Here is a 22,796-nt window from a genome sequence, read left to right on the forward strand (position 1 = left end):
AATTCATAAAACCGCACTTCCACGTATGGTAGCGTTGCTTTAAGAAAATTAATTAATGTGTTGGTTTATTCGAACTGTGCGTGCCACACCGGACACACTTAGCTGTGTTATTAGAGCCCTGACCGTTGCAACCCCCATTCACAGTGCCCAGTTCCGTACCCTTTAATATTATACCTCACTACGGCCCCCGCTCCACTGGACCGAGCACCCCGCTCCCCAGCACTGTCTGCTTGGGGTGAGGGGGCTCGAATCCAATGTGCGGTGCTCCGTATGGTCTAGCTTCCGACAATGTACCCGCCAGCCACCCTCTGTCATTTTGCTTCGTGCACCTGACTTGCGAGGTGCACCTATCCCCTCTCCGAGCCTGACAATGTTTAGAAAGGAAGATATTCCGGAAGATGTGTTGCACAAGGTGATAATGACTTCCCTGTACCCATCTACCACAACCTTGGATCGCTTTTCCCAGTACATGCTGTCTTGCCTCCTAGTGGTCCCCAGCAGCTGTTGGTGAACATAAGTGAAGAGGGTCTAGAGGGACATCGAAGGGTCCTCCAGCGCAATCCGGCACACATTTCGTATAACAAACAGTGTCGTCTGGGGGGTGCAGGGCCATCTTAAGCACTTTTGGGGCCCTGGGCACGGACATCTTTGGGGCTCCCCTCCACCAAACCAATAGAATGAAGGGATCAAGAATAGCTGCCCCGTCCCCCCCACCCTGCCACAATCACACCCCATAGATTGCTATACAGCCCTCCAGCATTAAAATGAAGGGCGTATACCCCGTTAAGTCCCCTTACCCTCTTAATTCTTGCGCTAGTCCGAATGATAAACAAGTAGCATTTGTAGGCCCACATTATCAGTCTATGAAGAGCTTACATCTGTTCTAGCATAGATTCCGGAGACCCTTTATAATGGAATCCAGGAAGGTATGCGACCTGTAGTATTAATGCAGCCGCATTAGTGGCTGTTCCTGATGCATTGCCACAATGCATTCTGGGGCATGTAGTCGCGTCCGTCCAATCTCAAAATTAAAAGGCATCCAAGAATGAGTAGGGCCCAAAAGTCACGCCCTGTGCCGAGACCCCGACACCCCTTGCACACCCTCAGAACATTACCTAATTTGAAAGGCGAGAGCCGCAGCGCCATACCGAGTGCACTGTAAACCCATGTGTTGCTTAGTACTGTGTCCAGCCACCCCGCAAACATACAATACTGTCGCGGGAAGCCCTCTATATCAGGGACCTTCCGACCACATCTGCTGGCAGCCGAAGTTCCGCAACACGTTTCTGCCTTCCTCCTTAATGAAAGCTCCTAATAGTCAAGCCCCTGCGCACATATCAGCCTGCTCGGTATGTTCTTTCCCCCTTATAAATTGCCAGCCTAGCCTTGCAGATTGTCTAAACATGTGTGGTCCACCGCCTTTAAGGTTGTACCCATTGTCCGCATTGAGTCGACGTTTCTTTCACCAGTGAGCGGGGCGGGCAGCAGTAACGGGCCATTCTTAGGCTAAGCGCCACTAAGCGCCCCTTGCATGGCTGTAGCCTTCTATGTGGCTCTGGCTATAAGGTATGCCGGGTGCATCAGTGCCACCTATGGAGCCCAAACTACTGCCCCGGGTCGCATTGCAAGCGGCAGGGAGATGGCATGTGGGGAATGGCCCCCCACAGCTGGTTGCTGGCGTTTGGTAGCCATGCCGAGACCTGGCCCCCTTCCCACCCCCTGCTCAACCTCGTCTGTGAGTCAGTGCTTATTGTGCAGTCACTCAAGCGTGGGCTTTTTACTGCTGCCGTTGACATTTCTGATGCATTCGTGGTAATATGCTACCAACTGTAGGTGAAAAACCCGTGTGAAAAAAACGCCTGAGGAGCATTTCGACATTACTCAACTTGAATACTCGTCCACCACTCTACTCCTGCATGGCCTTATATATTTTAACTGAAAGCGCAAAGTAAACCCAACACAACACAACACCATGATGAATCCGCAGCAAACCCAAAGTCGTCATCTAGTTGCTATATGGTGTGGCGTGGGCAGCCCTTCCGCCGCCATTACCACCAGGCTGCCCACCCCCCTCCTCCCCCTCCTCCTCCCACGTTGCTGATACCCAATATGTGCATGTATGTATCGCCGCGCAGCGGGGGCCCTGCACCCCCTGCCCGCGTAGCCATGCAGGGGTCATGTTGGCATTCACAGCCCTTCCCCGAGCCCGGCCGCAACCCAGGCTATGCCGCCGCCACTTCCCGTGCCTCGCCCTTGGCCCCCTGCCCACCCTGCCGCGTGTTAGGGGATTGATTCTGTTTCAATGATACCGATTACTGGTTAACTATTGCTTTGCCCTTAAATTGGCCCTATGTGCTTCTCCCTGTCGTTTCCCCCCGCCCCCTTTGTGGTGGCGCTGTGGCCCCGTCAACAGGCCCAGTCGCCATTACCCTCTAGGCAGCCCGCGCACCCCCCTGCCCCCCCCACCTGCGCACCCCCCCCCCCCCCCCAAAACTCCTGAACTGTAGTGGCCGCATCGTGAGTCGCTTCCGCCTCCCAAAAACAGATGCTCACCTGGGCTCGTTTCCTCATTCCCCCCCCCCCCCCCCCCCCAGCCACCCCCTTACTCCTCACCATTCCTGCGCTTGCCAAAGCCGCTGGAATGGTGCCCGGAAAGGCCTCACCAACCCTGTACTACGGCTTCACCCTCGACCTTTCCTATGCTTCCAAAACGCTCCAAAGCTCATGCCTGCTGCCTTTGTTACGCAACTGCGCGCCGCCCTGCTGGCAGCCGCCCTGCTGGCACTGGCAGCCGCCCTGCTGGCAGCCGCCCTGCTGGCAGCCGCCCTGCTGGCACTGGCAGCCGCCCTGCTGGCAGCCGCCCTGCTGGCACTGGCAGCCGCCCTGCTGGCAGCCCCCCTTCCCCCAGTAGACCAAAATGGCCTTTCTTCGCTAGTTCCCTCTGATTGAAAGCCGACGCCACCGACGCTCCCCCTACCTGGGCGCTATGTTTCCTATGCGTGCCTCAAGCAATCTCGGCCTGCTTGTGTGTCGGGGCGTTATGCATGCCATATCAATGGCATGTATAACGCCCTCTCATTTGGGCTGAACCTTGCTCGCCATTATCAGCTACCTGACCCGACCGCCTTTTAACCCCCGCCCCCCCCCACCCTTTCACTCAAGCTTCCAGACGAGTCCTCGCTCGTGCGGTGGCCCTGGCCCCTCGACTCTTTGATCCCACGGTTAAATATGGAGTAAACTAATTGTGTGACTATAATGTTCAACATTTACCGGCCGACACATGTGTTTGCAGGAAAGTCATGGTGGCCGCACTAATACAAGGCCCACGCTATAGCCCCTCCTCCCCTTAATGCCGGACGCACTATTCCGCGTTCCCTTAGCCTCCATCATTGCTCATAGATCCACATCGCCTCGACGACTGTACCTTCTATTCCGCACTACGAACTCGACCAACTCCATCCTACGTCGACCTCGATCCTCCTGCTGCATCGCTTCCCATGACAACGTAAAACCAAAATGCGTTCTTGGACGGAGGCAGGTGCCAAGGAATAGAGAGTGTGTTCCTCTTGTTCTTCTTCTTGCTGATAGATTTTATCCATCAGCGGTGATTTTTGGATACCGAGGCTTGAGCCTCATTACTCCATCTTCTCGTGCTGAGTGTGTAGTCGTGGGTTAGGATTCTTCTTGGTCTGTGTGGTCTTGTCACAGTAGTGCGGGTTTCCCAGGGTCTTCGCAGTGATGGGCCGCGGGTAGCGGTCAAAGGGGTTTGCAGTGGTGGCAGTGAGTCTTCTGATCAGAGGGTTCGGGTTCTGATCCAGTTCTTGGCAGAAGTTCTTACTCAGCTCCGCTAGATGTTCATCCAACATCTCGATGTCCAGGTCTCTGTGAAGGTCTGCTATCCTTGTGAAGATTGGTGCTCCGGACGATATCCGCAGGGCCTTGTTCTGGACTATCTGAAGACTCTTCCGGTGTCGCTCATGGCAGGTCATCCATGCTGGGGAGGCATAAGTCAGGGTTGGTCTGATGATCGCCTTGTAGACGTTGATCTTTGTCCGGAGTGGCATGGACTTGCTCTTCAGGAGTGGGTACAGTGCTGCCATCTTTCCTGTTGCCTTCTGCTGAGTATTCTCAATGTGGCTTTCCCAGTTGAGTTTGCTGTCCAGGGTCACACCGAGGTAGCGGCTGCTGCTCTCCCATTTGATGGTCTCCCCGTTGAGGCTGATGTGTGGGTGCTCCTTGATCTTCTTTCTGGTGAACAGCATTGCAGTTGTCTTGCTGGTGTTGAGTTCTATCCGCCAGTCGCTGTACCACTTTGCGATGGTATCCAATGAAGCTTGCAGGTTCTTCGCCACTTCCTTTTCGCTGAAAGACTGGGAGATTACTGCAACATCGTCTGCATACAGCGCCAGGTTCGTCTTGTGGAGATCTGTCGGGATGTCGTTGGTGAAGAGGTTGAACAGGAAGGGTCCGAGGTTCGATCCCTGTGGCACGCCTGCTCGGATGGGATGTGAAGAGGACATCTCAGACCGCATGGCGACATGCAAGGTGCGGCCTCCCAGGTAGCTTGCAATCGTCTTCACCAGGTAGTTCGGAAATCCCAGGCCAATCATCTTGTGCAGTAGTCCCTTGTGCCAGACTCGGTCGAATGCTTTGGCGACATCCAGGAAGACGATTCCTGTGGACTTCTTGATGTTGAATCCGTGGCTGATGGTTTCCACCACTCTCAGTAGCTGATGAGTCGTTGCATGCTCCTTTCGAAATCCAAACTGTTCCTTTGCTAGTAGATTTCTTTCGGAGGTGAAGTCGCTGAGTCGAGCGAGGAGGACCTTCTCCAGGAGCTTCGATAATCCAGAAAGCAGGCTGATGGGGCGTTAGTTTGCTGGATCCCTCAGTGGTTTGCCGGCCTTTGGAAAAACGATGACCCTTGCTTCTTTGCAGGAACTCGGGAAGTGCTGGAGCCTCATGCACGTGTGTTGGCTGTGCCCCGACCCTTTATAGGGCCTCCCTCTCCCTCGGTTCCCAGCCCCGCCCTTCTTCCGGCGACCTTCCCTGGTTCATCCGGGAGCAGGCTTTTCCCCCTGTTTAAGGAGCCCGCCCCCCGGTAACCGAGGAGGAGGAGGAGGTTGGCTGGGCAACCCCCACTAAGGGGCAGCGCCCGCCATGCCTCCTACGTCGGCTCGTTCGCCCGCCATAACATCGAGGGAGAATGAAAGAAGAACAGTATCCTCATTTATGACTGCCGGGACAATGTCCTACTGACACATGCTGGCTCTCCTGTGACCAGCAACCGGTTTGAGACCAGCGACCCTACCCGTGCCAGATTTCTCAAATTCGCCAAAGAATCCAATGTTTAATGCACCTTTATATCTGCTGAATACATTGCATTTTACAGGGCCGGACCGAGATAACGAGATGCACCCCTTTCTGTGCATTTGTTAATATTTTTAAAAAACCTTTCAACTATTTCATAGTCAACTTTTAGTAGAAGAACATGTGTTTAGGTAAAGAAGAAATGGTAACTATATATCCATATTGTCGTAACAAACAATCGCCTGAAATTACCAAGGAGGAAAGACATTGAACGCTGCCGCCATGAGTGCATTATTGCGCGAATGCGCTGCAACAGATGGTAAATAACCCCCCCCACCCCCCACACACACATTATACTTACATTTCTAAGTCAATCTCAGTCCTCTCCTCTCCTCTGTCGGTCTGAATTTCTGTGTGCTGCTGCACTGCCAGGCAGGGGCACGGCTGGGGCTGGGGCCAGGTGCTGGGTCCGGGCTGCTCTCAGCAGGCTTAGGGCTGCTGCCAGGCGGCACACTGGCACTGGCAGGCAGGCTGCTGCTGGGCTGGGTGGCTCGCTCCTCCTGCTGTGCTCTCCTGGATCTGGCTGACACAGTCTGGTACTGAAATGTTGTGAGTCTTGGGAGGCATACGTGGAGTGGAGTGGATGACCGGCAGATCCCAGGCACGGCACGCATGTGACACTTCACTTGTTTCTGCTGGGTGCAAGGATAGATTTGCAACATTTTATAGCAAATCATTGTGCCTAGTTGGCCCGGGATCTGCCGGAAATTGGGAAATGGAAATAGTGGTAATGTGTTGTCATATCTCTCTCTCTCTCTCCCTCTCCCTCTCCCTCTCCCTCTCCCTTTCCATCGCCTGAGAATAATGACACCTGCAAATGGACGGATCGGCGCCGGCCGGCTGCTGGCAGCAGAAGGAATAGGATGGCTCAGGCTTTAACACAATAACCAGCTCCAAAACGTGGATCGTGGCCCGCCTTCCACGTTAAAGGCTCTCTTTAACTTCCAAATTATACTTCAACAAAAAGTTCACGTAGGTTCCCCTCTGTCACGCTCAGACCGTTTCGGAACACAAATCAACAAAACTTGCACAGGGGCCCCCTTCCCCAAGCTGGTTACACTTCGGGTCTCCCTCAATCGGGCTCAGCCGGTTTTCAGATGTGGATGACTTTCGAACGCGCATGGCTTTATTTACAGATCTCCACAGGACCACTTCAACTCAAAAATTCACTGTTCTGCTTTTTACTCTCCCCTTCTCTCAGGGTTAATTTTGCTCAATTCGCTTTTGCAGTTCATTCACTTTTATCGCTTCAATGTACCTTTCACTGAGACTTTCAAGTGGGCTGCTTCTTTGGCCGGACTACTCCATTACTCAGTATTGCTGATTTTACAGCTGTCCTTACTTCAAAAGTTAATTCGTAGGTTTGCCTTTTGTTGCGTCTCATCCACACGCATGCAGCCTTCACTTGCGATAAAATGATACCAGTTCAAACTTTCTTCAAGAGACACTGGTCTCTCAGGTTGCTTGCCAAATCACCGGCTGTGTGCGTTTCTTTCTTGGTTTTACTATTCCCATTCACAAGTCAAGGTTAGTGCCACAGGCTGGGCCTCACCTCCCCACCTCTGCCGTTCACCCAGGAGGGTCGCTGGCATCCTCGGAACACAATGCAGTCTTCTGTTGTGGGATCTGGCCTTCTGCACGTGTCTTTCATGGCCTGTCGGAGGCAATAACCTCCAGTAGGGAACTCTCAGGATTCTCGACCCGCTGCTCTCGTCCCTTGGTCCGTCGCTCTGCTCCAGTAGGTGCACCTTTGTCCCGGAAGCTCTGCTTGTACTTGTGTTCAGCCTTGCTCAAAGTGTATCTTTCGGTTTTGCCTTTTATCCGTGTGAGGAGAGCTAATCGTCATCAGATGTATACACTTGGAGTCAAGTCCCTGACTTTGCCTGACCCGATTGTTAGCGGGACATGTCCAGTACGATGTATGAGTTAGTCATGTCACTCTCAGTCACTCTCTGCCCAGTGTTTGGGTAAAAAGGGGAAGGGTAGTTGGGACCTCAGAGAATCCTAACAAATAGGAAGGGTCAGATGAACATAAAACAGTGTCCAGTCAAAGGTTCGACACCAAAAGTATCGAATGACCAAAGGGTCAAGGTAATAGGACCGAAAATCAAAGGGTCGAATTTTTTTTAAAAAATATATATATTTTTTGGTTTTCGTTTAGTAAAAAAAAGTGTTTTTTGCACCAAAAAACAGGGGTTTGGGGGTGGGGGGACGGGACCCCCCACCAAAAAAAAAAAAAATGAAAATAAATTCGACCCTTTGGTTTTCGGTCCTTTTGATTTGACCCTTTGGTCATTCGATCCTTTGCATTCGAACATTTGACCTAGAACCACATAAAACGGGGGATTACTGAGTCTCACCACCACCTTCCTCACGCCCACTCCCTGAACACCCCTCACCCAGGTGATCCTCCTGCACTGGTCCACCTCCAGGGTCTGGATCCAAAGGTGATGGCTGCGCCCTGCCCAACTGAGAGAGAGATTCCTGGGAACTAGAGGGTGAGACACCCTCTGGTTTCTCACACATAGAAGATAATGGTGATAAGGGGAATTAAGAAGAGCGTGTTTTGAGTGTCAGCTAAGAAGTCATTTTGGAGAGTGAGTGGCGTGAAGCCATGTTAACTGATGCACTGATGATTGATGGCAAGGAAAGGCTTGAAGTTGGTTTGAAGGGCAATCAAATAAAAAAGGGTGTCATTCCTGATGCTGTTATGCATGTGTTTGAGGAGCTTCTAGGACAGGATGGTTTGGTTTTGAGAGGGGACAAGTTATTTCCGCCGGTAGGAGTTCGAGAAAGAATTTTAGAGATGGCTCATGAAGGGCATCAACGAATATCCAAAACAAAACAACTATTAAGACAGGATTATTGGTGGCCTGGAATGGATGTGCAAGTTGAAAGGGGTGTCCAGGAATGCACAGAATGTGAAAATGCTGCCAAAGGTTATACCACTAGGGTAGAACCCATGACTTTGATGTCTGTTCCCGCCATGCCTTGGAAACAAGTAGGTTTAGACATTGTTGGACCAGTGAGGTCTCACGGATTACTCAAATATTGTATTGTTTTAGTAGACATGCTTTCGCCTTGGGCAGAGATTGCTTGGGTTCAAAATGTGTTTATCAGAGACATCATTACACTTCTTGATGAGATTTTCAGAAGACAAGGTTATCCCACAACTATTATGACAGATAATGGTGTCTAGCTAATTTCAGAGGAGATGGGTGTGTTTTAAAATTAAAATGGCATAGAACACAAAACCGGCTCAAAGTATCATCCTGAAACGATTGGTATAGTCGAGAAATGTAATAGGCGGATTAAGGAGAGTATCAGATCTGCCATCTCAGAAGGGGGTGACTGGAGAAAATCTACTGAAGACACAGTTGTGGCTTATAGGTTTACCCCTCATGCCACTACGGGACTGTCACCTTTTGAGGTGTTAAGGGGAAGGAAGCCCAATACCAGGGTGTGCCTAGCCTGGTCAGCGAGGACATGCGTGAAACATATTGATTTGGAGGTGATCAAGAGAAACATTGGCAAGAAGCAGGAGTACAATAAATCCTGCTTTGATGTCAGAAATGCCACAAAGGAGTGTTTGATCAAAAGAGGCGATTGGGTGGGAATAAAACTTCCAGGATGGAAGGAAGTGTACATTGGTCTAAACCGATAGAGGTGACAGAAAGGTTGCATGGTGCTGTAAAAGTGGCGATGGAAGAATCCGGAATGTTAACAGGGTGTGTGAAGAAACATCCTGTTGTGCATGTCGGGAGAGGTGCCAGTGCTCAGATGAATGGTGATGAGAAGGATACTTTGGTGCAGGATTTTAGTGGGAACAGAGAGAAAGATATGTTAATGATCATAAAGAGAAGGGTCACTATGAGTGTGGTACTCGTCCGGTACGAGGCTGTGGCAAGCCTTTGTATCTCAGAGATTATGTAGAAGAGGGCGCCTATGCACCATACAAAACATTCTTTACGTCATTGGCACAAACATAGTCTGTACATAGTTCTCTTGTCGTAGTTCTCCACATATGTTGTAATTACATTGTATTATGACCTACTTTACAAGTTTCCGTTTATCAATGTTGTTTCTTTCAGGTACATTGTTTTAATGTTGGAAAAAAGGGAGATGTGTCGCATCTTACTTCTGATAGAAGGTTCTAGCTCAGAATGCAGAATTTAAGAGAACAGTGCAATATTGAGAGTCAGTTGGGTTATAGTCACACGTGTGTCCAGACGTATCCGGTGGGGTTCTACATGTCAACTTAAATGAAGCGTTTCCTTCTGCTCATCCAACTCCAGATCCATTCAGCCGCTTTTTGATGCAACGGACTTTGATCTGAACTATGAGTCCATCTGCAAATATGTTTGGTTTGAAAGTAAAGTCTTTGAGTCACCATCAACGTGAAAGGAAGAAGGAGGTTTAAAAGTGGCGTTTCCAGGGGAAAGAAGTTGCATGCATTTTATGCACTTTGGAGAAGAAGGAAATGTATGATGTGCCAGGAACTGAATGTAACTGTGCTGTGCATACTCAGAGACGAAAGTCACGCAAAGGGTCCTTTTCAATTGCATGGATGCTTAAAGAAAGTTTGGAAAGTTTTAAGATGGTTCAAGTAACATTGAAAAGAAAGGTTCCGACTACAGGTTTGGTGTGCATTAGTAATACTTTAAGGTGTGAAAAAAAGGGGTTGCAAGACGTTCATTTGTGAATCATTAATGTGACAAAGGTCGCACGTCTTGTTAAGGAATGTTAGGAAAGTATTTATGGATGGAGTTACCGGTACCCCGGTTCCCCAAGGAGTCTCCAGATAGAACGTGTGTTGCGTATAATTTGAGGGAGGTAAGTGGATTCTAGGATCCTCAATGAACATGTAAAGCAACATTTGGAGTAAAGAGGTCGGCACCACAGTGCATTCCCGCACAGGATATGGTGTATGCCACTGACATGCATTGGGAACGATTAGACCTGACTTCCTTCTTGCGTGGTTAGTCCTATGTGTGCATGTTGTGAGAATGCTGTTTTGTATAGTTCTCCTCTTTTCCCTAGGGAGTTGTGTTCTATACAGTGTATGGCCTTTCTCTTAACATCGTTGGGTCTGTGTGGGTCAGTTGTCTACGTGAGCCCTGTGTACCTGTATAGGGTTGGGCCCTTTGTCTTCTTTGCACTGTTTGCTCCTAGTCCATTTCGTGGTAGCAGTGTGTCTGCTGTGCTCCTTTTCCGCACCTTATTCTCTGGTTTTGGTGAGTATTGTTCCTGGGTGGCCCGTGTTGTCATGGTAGTTGGGTGTGGCATTAGTGTGTTTGGCAAAACAAGGTGTGTAGTGTTTTGCCCTTCTTCCGTGTGTCAGTTGTGGATATTGCTTGTACTTCAATGTGTTTGTTATAAAGTGAGGTTGTAGTGTCTTGTATTTCCTTCCCTTCCCTTTGTGAGTGTATCACCCTGCTAGTAGCTGTGATGTCCGAGTGAGTGTGGACTGTATGCTTATCAGTGAAGGTTCCTAGCACTCAGTTCCGATATAGTCAGATCTAGAGATACCTGCGTGGTGGGGTCTGGCGGGCCTTCTTCTCATGATATGTACTTGAACCATATGTATCCAAGACCTGAATAAATGGACATGTACCTACACCTGAACAGTGTGTCTTTCATTAATACAAAAATGCAGGGAGTATGCTTTGGGAGATTCTCCTATTTTTGGAAATCCAAAGCCACCTTTTTTAACAGGGCTCTGCAGTACTTCTAAAAGGATATTAGCCTAAATTCCTTCTCCCACAAAAAGGTGTCTAGAACTTTATAGATATCAGACGTCATATGATTGGATAATGGTAGTGGTAGCATATTAAAGCGATATAACTGAGGTTGAAAGGTTTTAGTAATCACTCCTATTTTCCCCCAAAGAGTCACATTAAGTTTCTCCCATCTATTAGACAGCCTTGGGATTTCAATCAGTTTCATCTGGATATTGTACAGTAAAATCTCATTGATGTTTCCAATCCCTTGAATCCCCAAGTATCGACAAATACTCCTCTATGGCAGGAAGGTGTTAGAACATTTCAGTCTTTGATGTATTGACCTTAAATTCAGAGATCCAGCCACATCTATCCAATACTGCCATCAATTATTGACAATAACTCTCAGGATCAGGTAATAAGATTAACAAATGATCTGTATCATATCCAGAGTTTCAATAAACAGATCAAAAGAGGAGATAATGGACATTTTAATTGGGAACACAGCTGAAGTAACCCCATTCACTGAGACTCGGGCGTCAGGCTTTATACAAAAGCATCAAAAAGACTTAAAAAGGTGGGGCCACATCCAATCTTCCACAGTACTTGATGCAAATAGGACCAATTAACTCTGTCAAAAGCTTTTTCTGCATCTATACTCAATACGGCCATATACTGGCACAGCCAGAATGGCCATAATGGCATTATAGGCAAAGGCACAATGCATGTGTTCTAGAGTGGGCACACACAGGCAGCATGGTCATCTCTCCTTACAGAGACATTATTATTGGTATAAGTGGCAAACCCAAACAAGTGCGTTATGTGGAAATAGGCCTTGAAACACTTGTATATAGGTGCGTTATAAATGCTGTATCATCATATCATATCAAACGTGCATATACTGGCAGGGCAAGCATGCTGTCATATATTGTGGACACAGCCAGCAGGAAAACGTCTAGTAAAATGGATATGATAATGATGTTAGTTTCTTCTTCCTGAATAGAACACTAAAATGACCATCTCAGATGAATTTTTTTAATTATAGAGCCTTTAGGCACAGTGAAAGAACGTGCATGCTAAAAACCCCAGGGGACTGATTAGGTGGAGATTGTATTGGTGCCTGGTGGGTCTGTCTAATCGGGATGTTTTGCTGCCTGATGCTCTAGGGGAGGTGGGAGTCTCTGGGGTGTCTAACGGGACACATGCTTGTTTGTTTGTTTGTTTCTTTATTTGTAATGCGTGCCAGACCCGAGGGTATCAGGGCGCAAGAAAGATTCATATTTTCAGTGGGTGTCACAGGCTGGGTTTATGTCTGATGGGAAGACTGGTGTGGATGTATGAAAGGAATTGTGTAGGTTGGGACTTTAGGATGTTTTATGTGGGTATTGGATGAGTCTGGCTGTCTGAAATGGGGATTGGGAGAGTCTGGGTGTCTGCTATGGAGAATGGGTGAGTCTGGTTGTCTGATATGGGGATTGGGTGGGTATGGGTGTCTGATATGGAGATTGGGTGAGTCTGGCTGTCTGATATGGGTTTGGGTGGGTCTGGGTGTCTGATATGGGGATTGAGTGGGCCTGGGTGTCTGATATGGGGATTGGGTGGGTCTGGGTGTCTGATATGGAGATTGAGTGAGTTTGGCTGTCTGATATGGCAGTTGGGTGGGTATGGGTGTCTGATATGGAGGTTGGGTGAGTCTGGCTGTCTGATATGGGGATTGGGTGGGCCTGGGTGTCTGATATGGAGATTGGGTGGGTCTGGGTGTCTGATATGAGGATTGGGTGGGTCTGGATGTCTGATATGGGGATTGAGTGAGTCTGGCTGCCTGATTTGGGGATTGGGTGGGTCTGGGTTTCTGATATGGAGATTGGGTGAGTCTGGCTGTCTGATATGGGGGTTGGGTGGGTATGGGTGTCTGATATGGGGATTGGGTGGGCCTGGGTGTCTGATATGAGGATTGGGTGGGTCTGGATGTCTGATATGGGGATTGGGTGAGTCTGGCTGTCTGATATGGGGATTGGGTGGGTCTGGGTGTCTGATATGGAGATTGGGTGGGTCTGGGTATCTGATATGGAGATTGGGTGAGTCTGGCTGTCTGATATGGGAATTGGGTGGGTCTGGGTGTCTAATATGGAGATTGGGTGAGTGTCTGTCTGATATGGTGGTTGGGTGGGAATGGGTGTCTGATATCGGGACTGGGTGAGTCTGGCTGTCTGATATGGGGATTGGGTTGGTCTGGGTGTCTGATATGGAGATTGGGTGTGTCTGGCTGCCTGATATGGGGATTGGGTGGGTCTGGGTGTCTGATATAGGGATTGGGTGGGCCTGGGTGTCTGATATGGGGGTTGGGTGGTTATGGGTGTCTGATATGGAGATTGGGTGGGTCTGGGTGTCTGATATGGAGATTGGGTGTGTTTGGCTGCCTGATATGGGGATTGGGTGGGTCTGGGTGTCTGATATGGAGATTGGGTGAGTCTGGGTGTCTGATATGCCGGTTGGGTGGGTATGGGTGTCTGATATCAGGACTGGGTGAGTCTGGCTGTATGGAATCATCCTGAAGCGCACTCTTGCCTGCACTGGCAACCAACGAAGGCTCCTTCTTGCATCTGAGATCTGGTCCCTATGCCCAAGTTCTTTCATCACTCTCACCGCTCTGTTCTGAATGACCTGGAGCCGGTGGATATCACTTGGTGCAATGCCTACAAAGAGGCAGCAACCATAATCCAATCTAGAGCCCATAATGGCTCTGGCTAAGGTCTCCGCATTCTTCTCAGATTTAAGTGGGAGAAGGTGCCTTAGCAAATAGATGAAATATGAAGAAGATAAGACCAGGCTGTTGACCTGGGCCTTCATGGTCAGATTCTTGTCCAGATAGATGCCTAAGGTCTTAACTTTCGTCATGACCTCAATTGTGTAATTATCTATACTGAAATCTTTATATAATGGGTCAAGTTTGGCCAACCTTGTGTCAGCCCCCACCAACAGGAGCTCCGTTTTTGAGCAGTTCAAAGCCATGCCATTCATTACCCTCCATCTTTGAATGGCTTGGTAAACCCTATTGATGTTTAGTTCATCTTCCTTATGTGAACCTGTGATGGGGATGACACATTGTATGTCATCCGCATAGTCAACAAAGATGATCCCTTCTTGTTCCAGCATGTGAAAAAATGGAATCATAAAGATATTATAAAAACAAGGGGATACACATACTCCTTGTGGGACTCCGAATAGCAGGGGAATGGGTTTAGCTTCTGCGGTCTCGCTTGCTACTCTCATCTGTCTTCCATTCAAGAATGAATTCACCCATTGGGTGGCTTGGGCTGAAAAATGGGCACAATGCTTTAACATGGTGGACAAGATAGCATGATCCACCAGGTCAAACGCTGCCGAAAGATCTAATATCATCAATAGAGCTATTTGGCCTCCATCCATTATTTGGAGCAGCTCTGATTTTAAGGATACCAAAGCAGTCTCTGTCCCATGGTCCTGCCGAAAAACCTGACTGAAATTTGTGAAGAATCTGGGAGCTATTGAGGTGCTGTGAGATTTGATTATACGCCACTCTGTCCAGAATCTTCAACAAAAAAGGGGTGTTGGTAATCGGTCTATAATTAGTGGGAGTCATGGGACAGAGAGAAGGCTTTTTCAATAGCGGGGTAATCCAAGCAGATTTGATGTTATTGGGTACACGATTCTGCTCAAAAGAGGCATTCACAAATGTTGTTATGGCCGTTATGAGTACCGGGGAGGTTTCCTTAATAATCACTGCAGAGCAGGCGTCCCCCTTGCAGCTTGTGATTTTAAGTTTTGCGATTATTTTTGCTAATTCAGATTCTGAAATGGGTGAAAAATTAAAGGTCTGAGGCTTAGTATCCCTCGTAGATAATGAGGGAAAAAAGGCTTCTGGGTTCTTTATATTCATAAGCAGTTTATTTTTCAATAGATGTTTTTATCTTATCTAATTTGCTGCACTGGGCATCCTGGATGCTTGTACACCATTTTTCGTTTTTTGGGATGGAATCTTGGATGTGGCCCTTAGGGTGTTCTTGCTCTTTTAGTATTTTAAAGAGCTCTTTACTATTGGAGGTTGCAATAGCAATTCTAAGATTCAGGGAATCTTTTTTAGCTTGAATGGTTGCCGATTTATACATCTTGGCTGCTTCTTTATAGGCATCCAGACTGCAGCAATCTCTACTCTGCCGCCTTAAGTTCTCCTAGGGTATCATTAAACCATGCGTTACCCAAATGTTTCCTCTGGTAAACCATCTTGAGAGGGGCTAAACTCTCGGTCACTACACTTAGTGATTTCATAAGTGTATCTGAAATCTCATCCAACCCTACTATGTTGGAGATGTCTGTGTTCAAACGCAGGGCCCAGGTGCTTAGGTTCTCTAAGTCAGTTTCTTAGAACTTCTTACCGCGAAGAGGGCTTTGGGCTCGGCCCATCTTTCTGAGAAGTAATTTATGCAAATCTGAAAATAGACACAAAAATGGTCCGAACATGGACAAGGTATAACTGCCACATCAGATACATTAAGATTATGTGTCGCGACCCAATACAGAGTATGTCCCTTTATGTGTGTCGGTTATTTTATGGACTGGGAAAAGCCCAAAGCATGCAATGCGGTCTCCAGAGACACTGCTGTAGCATCCGTGTCACTGCCTAACCAGAGATGAAAGTCTCTGAGAAGAACCAGTTTCGTCTTGTGTTTAAGACAAATTAAAAGATAGTTACAGAGCTGTGATGAAAAAGTAGGTGCTGGTGACGGAGCCCTGTACAGAAGGGGAATGTTCAGCTTTGTTTCAGCAATAATACCCACTTTCACCAGCAACAATTCCACTCCTGGGTTATCCTCCGTCTTGCTTTCCCAGACTTTGAGATTCGATTTAATAATCAAAGCCACTGCAACTAGTTTCCTAGTTTGAGTCACTACCAACTGATCCCCCTTGTTGTGATCTTTGGCTGCTGCCTTCCTAGTAGAAGAAGGGATTTTGGGGCCATCGTTACCCTGATCAGCCATAGTATTTGAAATAAAATCTCCTAATGTGAGCACCTGGGAGTCAGTCAGAGCACTATTGTCTGATTATTCCTCCCCATGGTGCTCTAAAAAGGGCTTTGAGAGCAGAGATTGAGATCCGCCTCGGGCGTGGATTTACGAGATACCTTCATTTTAGGAGAAACTCCCCACCTGGCTATATTGAGCTGAGAAGGCCAGACTATTGGCCACTGGTTTTTCTTGTGCACTCTGAATTGCAGCGAAGACATCCTCGATACCCATTATAAATCCCTTGCACTTACCAAAAGCGGCGATAAGGTGGGGGTCTGCTCCCTGAACGAACCGGCCCCTACGCGCCGGCGCTAACACACCTGATGTGAACCTAAATACTTGTTTAAACTACAGAATACTTAGGAGTTGTAGTTTATAACAGTCACACAGTAGCACGGCTCGTGAGGAGCAGGGATGCCGTGGAACTCTACTTGGCTGATGCAAATGCCAAAGTAACGCACAAGATAAACTTAAAGTGCAGTGTGTAAGCAGAAATTAAGTAAAAACTTAGCGGAATAAACTACTACGGAGTAGCACCCCACTCTCTTCACCATGTGACCTCCCACTCCTCCCTCCCCCATCAGCACCATATCCCGCCAAACCCTCCGCCAGAGACTGGTGGCCACCACCCTCACCCAATTTCCCTTTCCCACCATCACCCTTGGAACCTTTAGTCCCACTTCTCCCCCCTCCAGTCCTATGGGCCCCTTTGTCAGGCACACCACCACCAACCACTGCAGCCCCAAGGCATACCAGCCTAGTTTCCTTGTTTAACCCAGAGACTCTGGGTTTTAACGCTCTTCTCCGGGACTTCGAAAGACTACACATGACTCCCCACAAGGCACTTCTGTGCTGGAAAGGAAATCTGCAGACCAGGTTTCTGGTCCATTTCCAGACTTGTTAATGGGGTGCATTGTTATTAGTCACTCCCCTACTGCGCCAAACATTATAAATAACAAAAGAGAACCTTCCACTCCTGCGCATCAAGAGGCAGCGCAGCGGCCACACCACTCGGGCAAGCACATGGGCCATTATCCAATATTGAGCCAGATTAGAGTGTAATTGCAAAAACTAATGAAGACACCCCCAGCTCTCAGGGTGGGGGCTCCCTAATGGAATGTTTGGGCTCTCATAAAAGGGTGTTAATGAAGGCGAGAGCTGCAAATGGGAGAACGACTCTGCAAAATAATAAAGGCCAAACAACTCGAAAGAAAACAGCAGCTATTTAATTTACAAAAAACAATATTGCCTGTTTGTGGCTTCTCCAGTTGCTTAGTCTTAACTTCACAATCATGTAAATCAACCTTGCAGATTCTGCCTAATTTAATAAAAAATTAGATTACCAGTCTCCATCTTGCAAAAAGGTGGCCGGGGTATTGGGAAAAGAGGGCGGGGACCCGATGACGTCATCCTCCAGATTTTCCTATGCCAAATGTAGGCAGGTATGCCCCAAGGGCACCTTTGCTGCTTGAAACATCACCCCGCCCAGGGGCATGCCTAACATCCCTGTACTGCAGCCAACTGCCGCCTTCTCCAGAGCATTACCCTTCCCACTCATACCGGCGCGCAAGGATACCCACCACACATGTACCGACAACCAACTGCTGTGTCACTTTCAACCCCCCGGCGCCTAACCCATCTAGCCCAGGCCAGATCAACTCTCCTACGTGAAAACACTGCACACCCCCCCCGCGGGGTAGTGACTAGAATTAATCTAAAGTTGTAGCCTCGCTGCCCATGTCGTAATGTTCCTCCTTGACAACGACTGGGAGGCAACTGGTTCCCATTCTCAAGTATTCCCAGCCATGTGTCAGAATAGGTCGGCCAACTTTTTGAGATCCTTTTGCGGGGCAAGGCGGTGATGATGGCACAGCGTCATTCACGTTTGGCCCGCCCCATTTGCAATTTAAACAATTTGTTAATGGCTCTTAATACCTGGATTTATTGCAATGCAAATGGTTTGTCCTTGGGAGGTGTTGGTCACGTACTTTAACTAGAAACATGACCATCACGACCCCAACCCCAGGAACAAAGCTTTAGCATTGAAATGAAGACAGGTGTCGGAGCGTCAGCAGCAAGCCTGGAACAGCAGAAGCAGCTCGACCTTCAGACTCAAAAAGGATCGGGCCGCAGAGCCACCCAGGGAAAGACAACTGCAGGCAGCAGCGCCATGGTGTGTAGATGGCCGCTTCAGTTTGCAGAGTGGCTGTGCTGGGCGCAGGTGGTCCCGACTTGCTGTCTCCCGAGAGTCACACTCCAGGCAAGAAAGCAAGTCGGGGCGACCTGCGTCCAGCACAGCCACTCTGCAAACTGCGGGACACAGTCCCCAAATACGGGACAATCCCGCAAAATACGGGACGATCCGCCACCCTAGTCAGAAGGCCATCTTGGTTTTTGGGGGGGGGGGGGCATGTAGTTTTCCTAAGTAGATAAAACTACAAGTCCCAGAATTCAAAGGGAAACACGCAGGACTGGATGGCTTTGTCACTTGAGAGCTAGGGCATGCGTTGGGTCCCAACAGGTTATAGGGGGGCAGACAGCAGCTGGAGCACGTGCAGCTTCACTCCATTGAATTCTGCCCCCTCCGCCCCGGTGCTCTGGGCTGAAGCTACGCCCCCGCAGCCCCCAGGCATCGTCCTGGCCGGTAAGGAGGGCCACAGGGGGGTTGTTCTCTTTAGCACCTTCAGGAGGGGGTGTCAGAGCTTGGGGTGCCGCGTTCCATGCTTTGACAAGTAGTATCTCGTCCCGTACCCAGCTTCTGCGCAGCCGCAGTGCTTCGTGCCTGGATGAGTGTCTCTGGCCCTGCGCAGCCACATTGCATGCACTGGTGCGGCGTCTCGGCTTCTACGTAGCCTTAGCGTTGCATGCCTTATTGAGGCGTCTCTGCTTCTGCGCAGACGCAGCATTGCGTACCTGAGCGAAAAGTGTCGGCTTCTGCGCAGCCGCATTGCTTCGTGCATGGCCTGCCTCGGCGCAGCCATATTGAGGTGGCCTGAGTTCTGCGCAGCCGCATTGCATCCCTCGGTGATTGCCTGCCTCGGCCTGGTGTCTCGGCTTCTGCGCAGCCGCATTACATCTCTGGGACGCCCCGCTGCTTAGGGGGGGCTTGGGTGCTGCTCTGAATCCTGCAAGAGATCCCAGGCGCCTGATCCCTGCAGGATCACTGGAGGGAATCTGTCGCGCGTCACTGGACGGCGATCCAGGCACTGTCACTGTGCAGACATGTCCGGCCGGGGCGCACATGAGGTGAGCTCCCCCCCTGGATTTTGGGGACTCCACCATTTCATGCGCCAGATTTGGGGGGCGCCACTGCATCACCAGCGCTATTCAAATGGAAAGCATTTTATTAGCCCAGGAAGAGCCCTTTTACTGAACCCACATTTAGAGAAGACTGCAGGCAGTTCACTGGGTCACAGCTTCAGGCCGTCACTTCACTAAAGTACGTCACAGTCCCTGGGCTAAAGCTAAATGCCGCGCGTGAGCGCTTTCATTGTTAACAGTGGGAGAAATGCTTGATGCACTGATGGCAAAACTGGGACAGACTCGCCTGGAGACATCGGCTGCTGTTCCTAGTCCATGAGGGGAGTAACTGGCATCCAGAAACACTTTTGTACAGGCGCATTATAAATACTAAGGGCCTCATTACACGGTAGGCGGTGAGCCATGGCGCTATTAGCGCCATGGCTCATGCCGGTAAAATACCGGCACCGCCTTGGCGGAAAGGGGATTTACCGCCCCATTCCAAGGTTGGAGGGGCGGTAAATCCCCCTTCCACCATTGCCCTTCCCCATTCCCATTTCTGCCCCATAGGGCTCTATGGGAATGGGGAAGGCGCTAATTACGGCACCGCAATTTTGCGGTGCCGTAATTAACTCCGAGGTCCCTTAGCGGGTTGGATTTTAACGCCTGCAAAAAGCAGGCGTTAAATCACCAACCCGCAAAGGGACCTCGTAGTAAGGCGGTAAGGATTTACCGGTACCGGTATTTTACCGGTACCGGTAAATCCTTACCGCCATCCGTGTAATGAGGCCCTAAATCATATCAGTAACGGGCAGATGGGAGGTTGCAGTCACAGGCCGCCACCTCATACTCCCCAGTCGGAGCAGTCTTTATTCATTGCGGCAAAGCGCCACGCCGCTTCCCTTGTTGCGGCAGCGGCCCGCTTGGCCTCACATGGCAGGAGTGCGAGCCGTGCTGCGATGGCAGCGGGCTGCATCTTCACTGTGGCAGGGGGTTTTGCTGCAGCTGCAGTTCTGCCGCATGGTCCTCACAAAGGCAGTGATGAGAGCCACGGCTTTCCCCTCTAAAACCACATGGCCGCGGCAATGGAAAGCCGATCTTCCTTCCAGCGGGAGACTTGCCTGGGAGGAGGATCATGTTGCGCTGATGGCTGCAGAGACCACTCCAACTCGACCCCCCCCATGTGGGAACATTCTCAATGAAGCAGCATGCCACCTACCTCAGCTCGGCTGCTGCGACTCAGCTTTAATCTCCCCACACGAGATTCCTCGCTGGTACCATACTCTATTTATAAAACACCAAGAACTACCTACAACTCCCATACATCTAGAAATACTGGAACAAGGAGGTTGAACAGAGTAGTGCAGATTACCAGGAACAAGAAGCACCAGATATGCTCTAGTGGTTGAGAGCATATGATAGGTGCCAGAACATTTTAAAAGCTTTACCCAGCATGAAGTGGGAGAATGCTACTTGGGAAGGCTGAGCGCTCTCTGTGTTGACCGATGGACTGTGAGGATGCCAAAACGACCATGGAGCCGGCTCGGGAGAAAAAAGCAGGATACTGAGGACTGCAGAGGCTGGTTCACGGTGCAGCGAACCAGAGAGGGAAGGAAGACAAAATTTCACAGCAGCCACCTTAACTTGAAAATTGCCTCACTGCCACCCAAACCCAGTGCGAGAGCCCAGGGGAAAGCAGGAGCTGCGAAGGACGTGGAAACTGTTAGTTGAATCCGGAGAGCCTGCGAGCTGGAGGCTGGACATCAGAGTCCAAAAAGAAACCGGTGAATCGTTGAGAAAGAGAATGGGATACCGGGGCGCTTTGGCAATGCTGCCAAAGAAAGGCAAAAGCGTATGAAGTGAATGAGAAGGAATATGAAATCCAATGTTACACAAAAGGGGTTTACAGATGAATGTGAGAGAAAAGCAAGTTTTGCAATGTATAAAGAAAATCGAATGAAAAGCCCCGGCAAGAGAGTAAACCAGGTGAAAGCAAGTTTTCAATTTGTATAAAGCAAGTTTGCATTTGTATAAATTAAATAAGATGAAAAGCCCTGGCAGGAGAGTAAACCAGGCAAAAGCAAGTCTGCAAGTGTGTGGAGTAAATCACATGAAAAGCCCTGGCAGGAGAGTAAACCAGGCAAAAGCAAGTCTGCAAGTGTGTGGAGTAAATCACATGAAAAGCCCTGGCAGGAGAGTAAACCAGGCAAAAGCAAGTCTGCAAGTGTGTGGAGTAAATCACATGAAAAGCCCTGGCAGGAGAGTAAACCAGGCAAAAGCAAGTCTGCAAGTGTGTGGAGTAAATCACATGAAAAGCCCTGGCAGGAGAGTAAACCAGGCAAAAGCAAGTCTGCAAGTGTGTGGAGTAAATCACATGAAAAGCCCTGGCAGGAAAGTATACCGAGCAGAGACAAGTTCGCAAGTCACAAAGTAAATCACATAAAGACGTCCTGGCAGGGGAATACACCAGGCCAAAGTCAAGTCTGAAAGCAAAGTTAAACAAAGTGTTAAAAAACCTGGCTGGCGATTACCTCAGATATCCTACAAGGTTAGAACTTACATCCAAGTTGCTTTCTGTATACAAGTATTTTGATGAACAAAGAGCCCTAACGAAGATTCATTTCCTTAGGAATCTGAAGCGTCTTGAAGAGAAACACAGGGAAAGGAGTTCTCCCCTGGGACTGGGACCTTTATCCATTGGGAAATGTTGTTTTGGATTTATACATTTCTTTTGAACTTGGAACGTTTGGGCACTTACTAGGCCAAAGAAATTACCCTTCACATATTCGAGTTGTTTTGTTGAATATGAGGGTGAGGATAGGATTTCGGACACAGGACATTTTACTTTGGACATCGTGACACTGGACAGACATTTAGTTTTGGTTGAGGTAGGGAAACCCATCCTAAAATAGAGACAGTCCGGCCTTTTCCAACTCCCTTTTTATTTTGAATAAAGTTTTATAGCAAAATTGTGAGCTCACTGTGTCCACGTGTCATTCCTGGCTCCTTGCAGCACCTTCCCAGATGCTCTGAAAATGGGACAACTCCTCCCTCTGCTGAGGAAACCCTCATTTCGCCCAGATGACCTGTCCGACTATCGACTCATGCATTCACCCTTCCTTGGCAGAGTGAATGAGAAAATGGTCGCCATCCAGTTGCACAAAAGGATCACGCAGCCAAATCTCAGACTGCCACCATCCTCTGATATCAAATTGCACCAATACGTGTCAAGAGGATAGCTACAGGCAGGGGCACCTTAATGTCTTGGAAGCAAGACAACACAGGTTTAAATCCCGATCCTGTGCTTAGAGATTGGTCTCCGGTATTCAGCATGTTATGAAAGATTCATTAATATGCAGATGGCACACAGCTTTACCTAAAGAGCAATTGCATCAATGACATCCATTAACTCCAGCAGTGT

The 22,796-nt window shown here is 49.0% G+C and overlaps 1 protein-coding gene across 4 annotated transcripts in view; it reads left to right on the forward strand.

Moving 5' to 3' along the window:
• LOC138489471 (zinc finger protein ZFP2-like) overlaps positions 1-22,796 on the forward strand; it is a 456,038-nt gene that overhangs the window by 246,326 nt on the left and 186,916 nt on the right. Inside the window, exon 1 of one of the 4 annotated variants that reach the window (XM_069617205.1) lies at positions 19,218-19,381. The exons of the other annotated variants lie outside the window; for them this stretch is intronic. Coding sequence (XP_069473306.1) covers positions 19,358-19,381 — 24 coding nt within the window. The 5' untranslated portion in view covers positions 19,218-19,357. Of the gene's footprint in view, positions 1-19,217; positions 19,382-22,796 lie in introns of those variants that run through there. 4 annotated transcript variants of the gene reach the window in all.

The sequence above is a fragment of the Ambystoma mexicanum genome, chromosome 9 (genome assembly GCF_040938575.1).
Source record: "Ambystoma mexicanum isolate Mex_15411 chromosome 9, UKY_AmexF1_1, whole genome shotgun sequence".
Classification (NCBI taxonomy): domain Eukaryota; kingdom Metazoa; phylum Chordata; class Amphibia; order Caudata; family Ambystomatidae; genus Ambystoma; species Ambystoma mexicanum.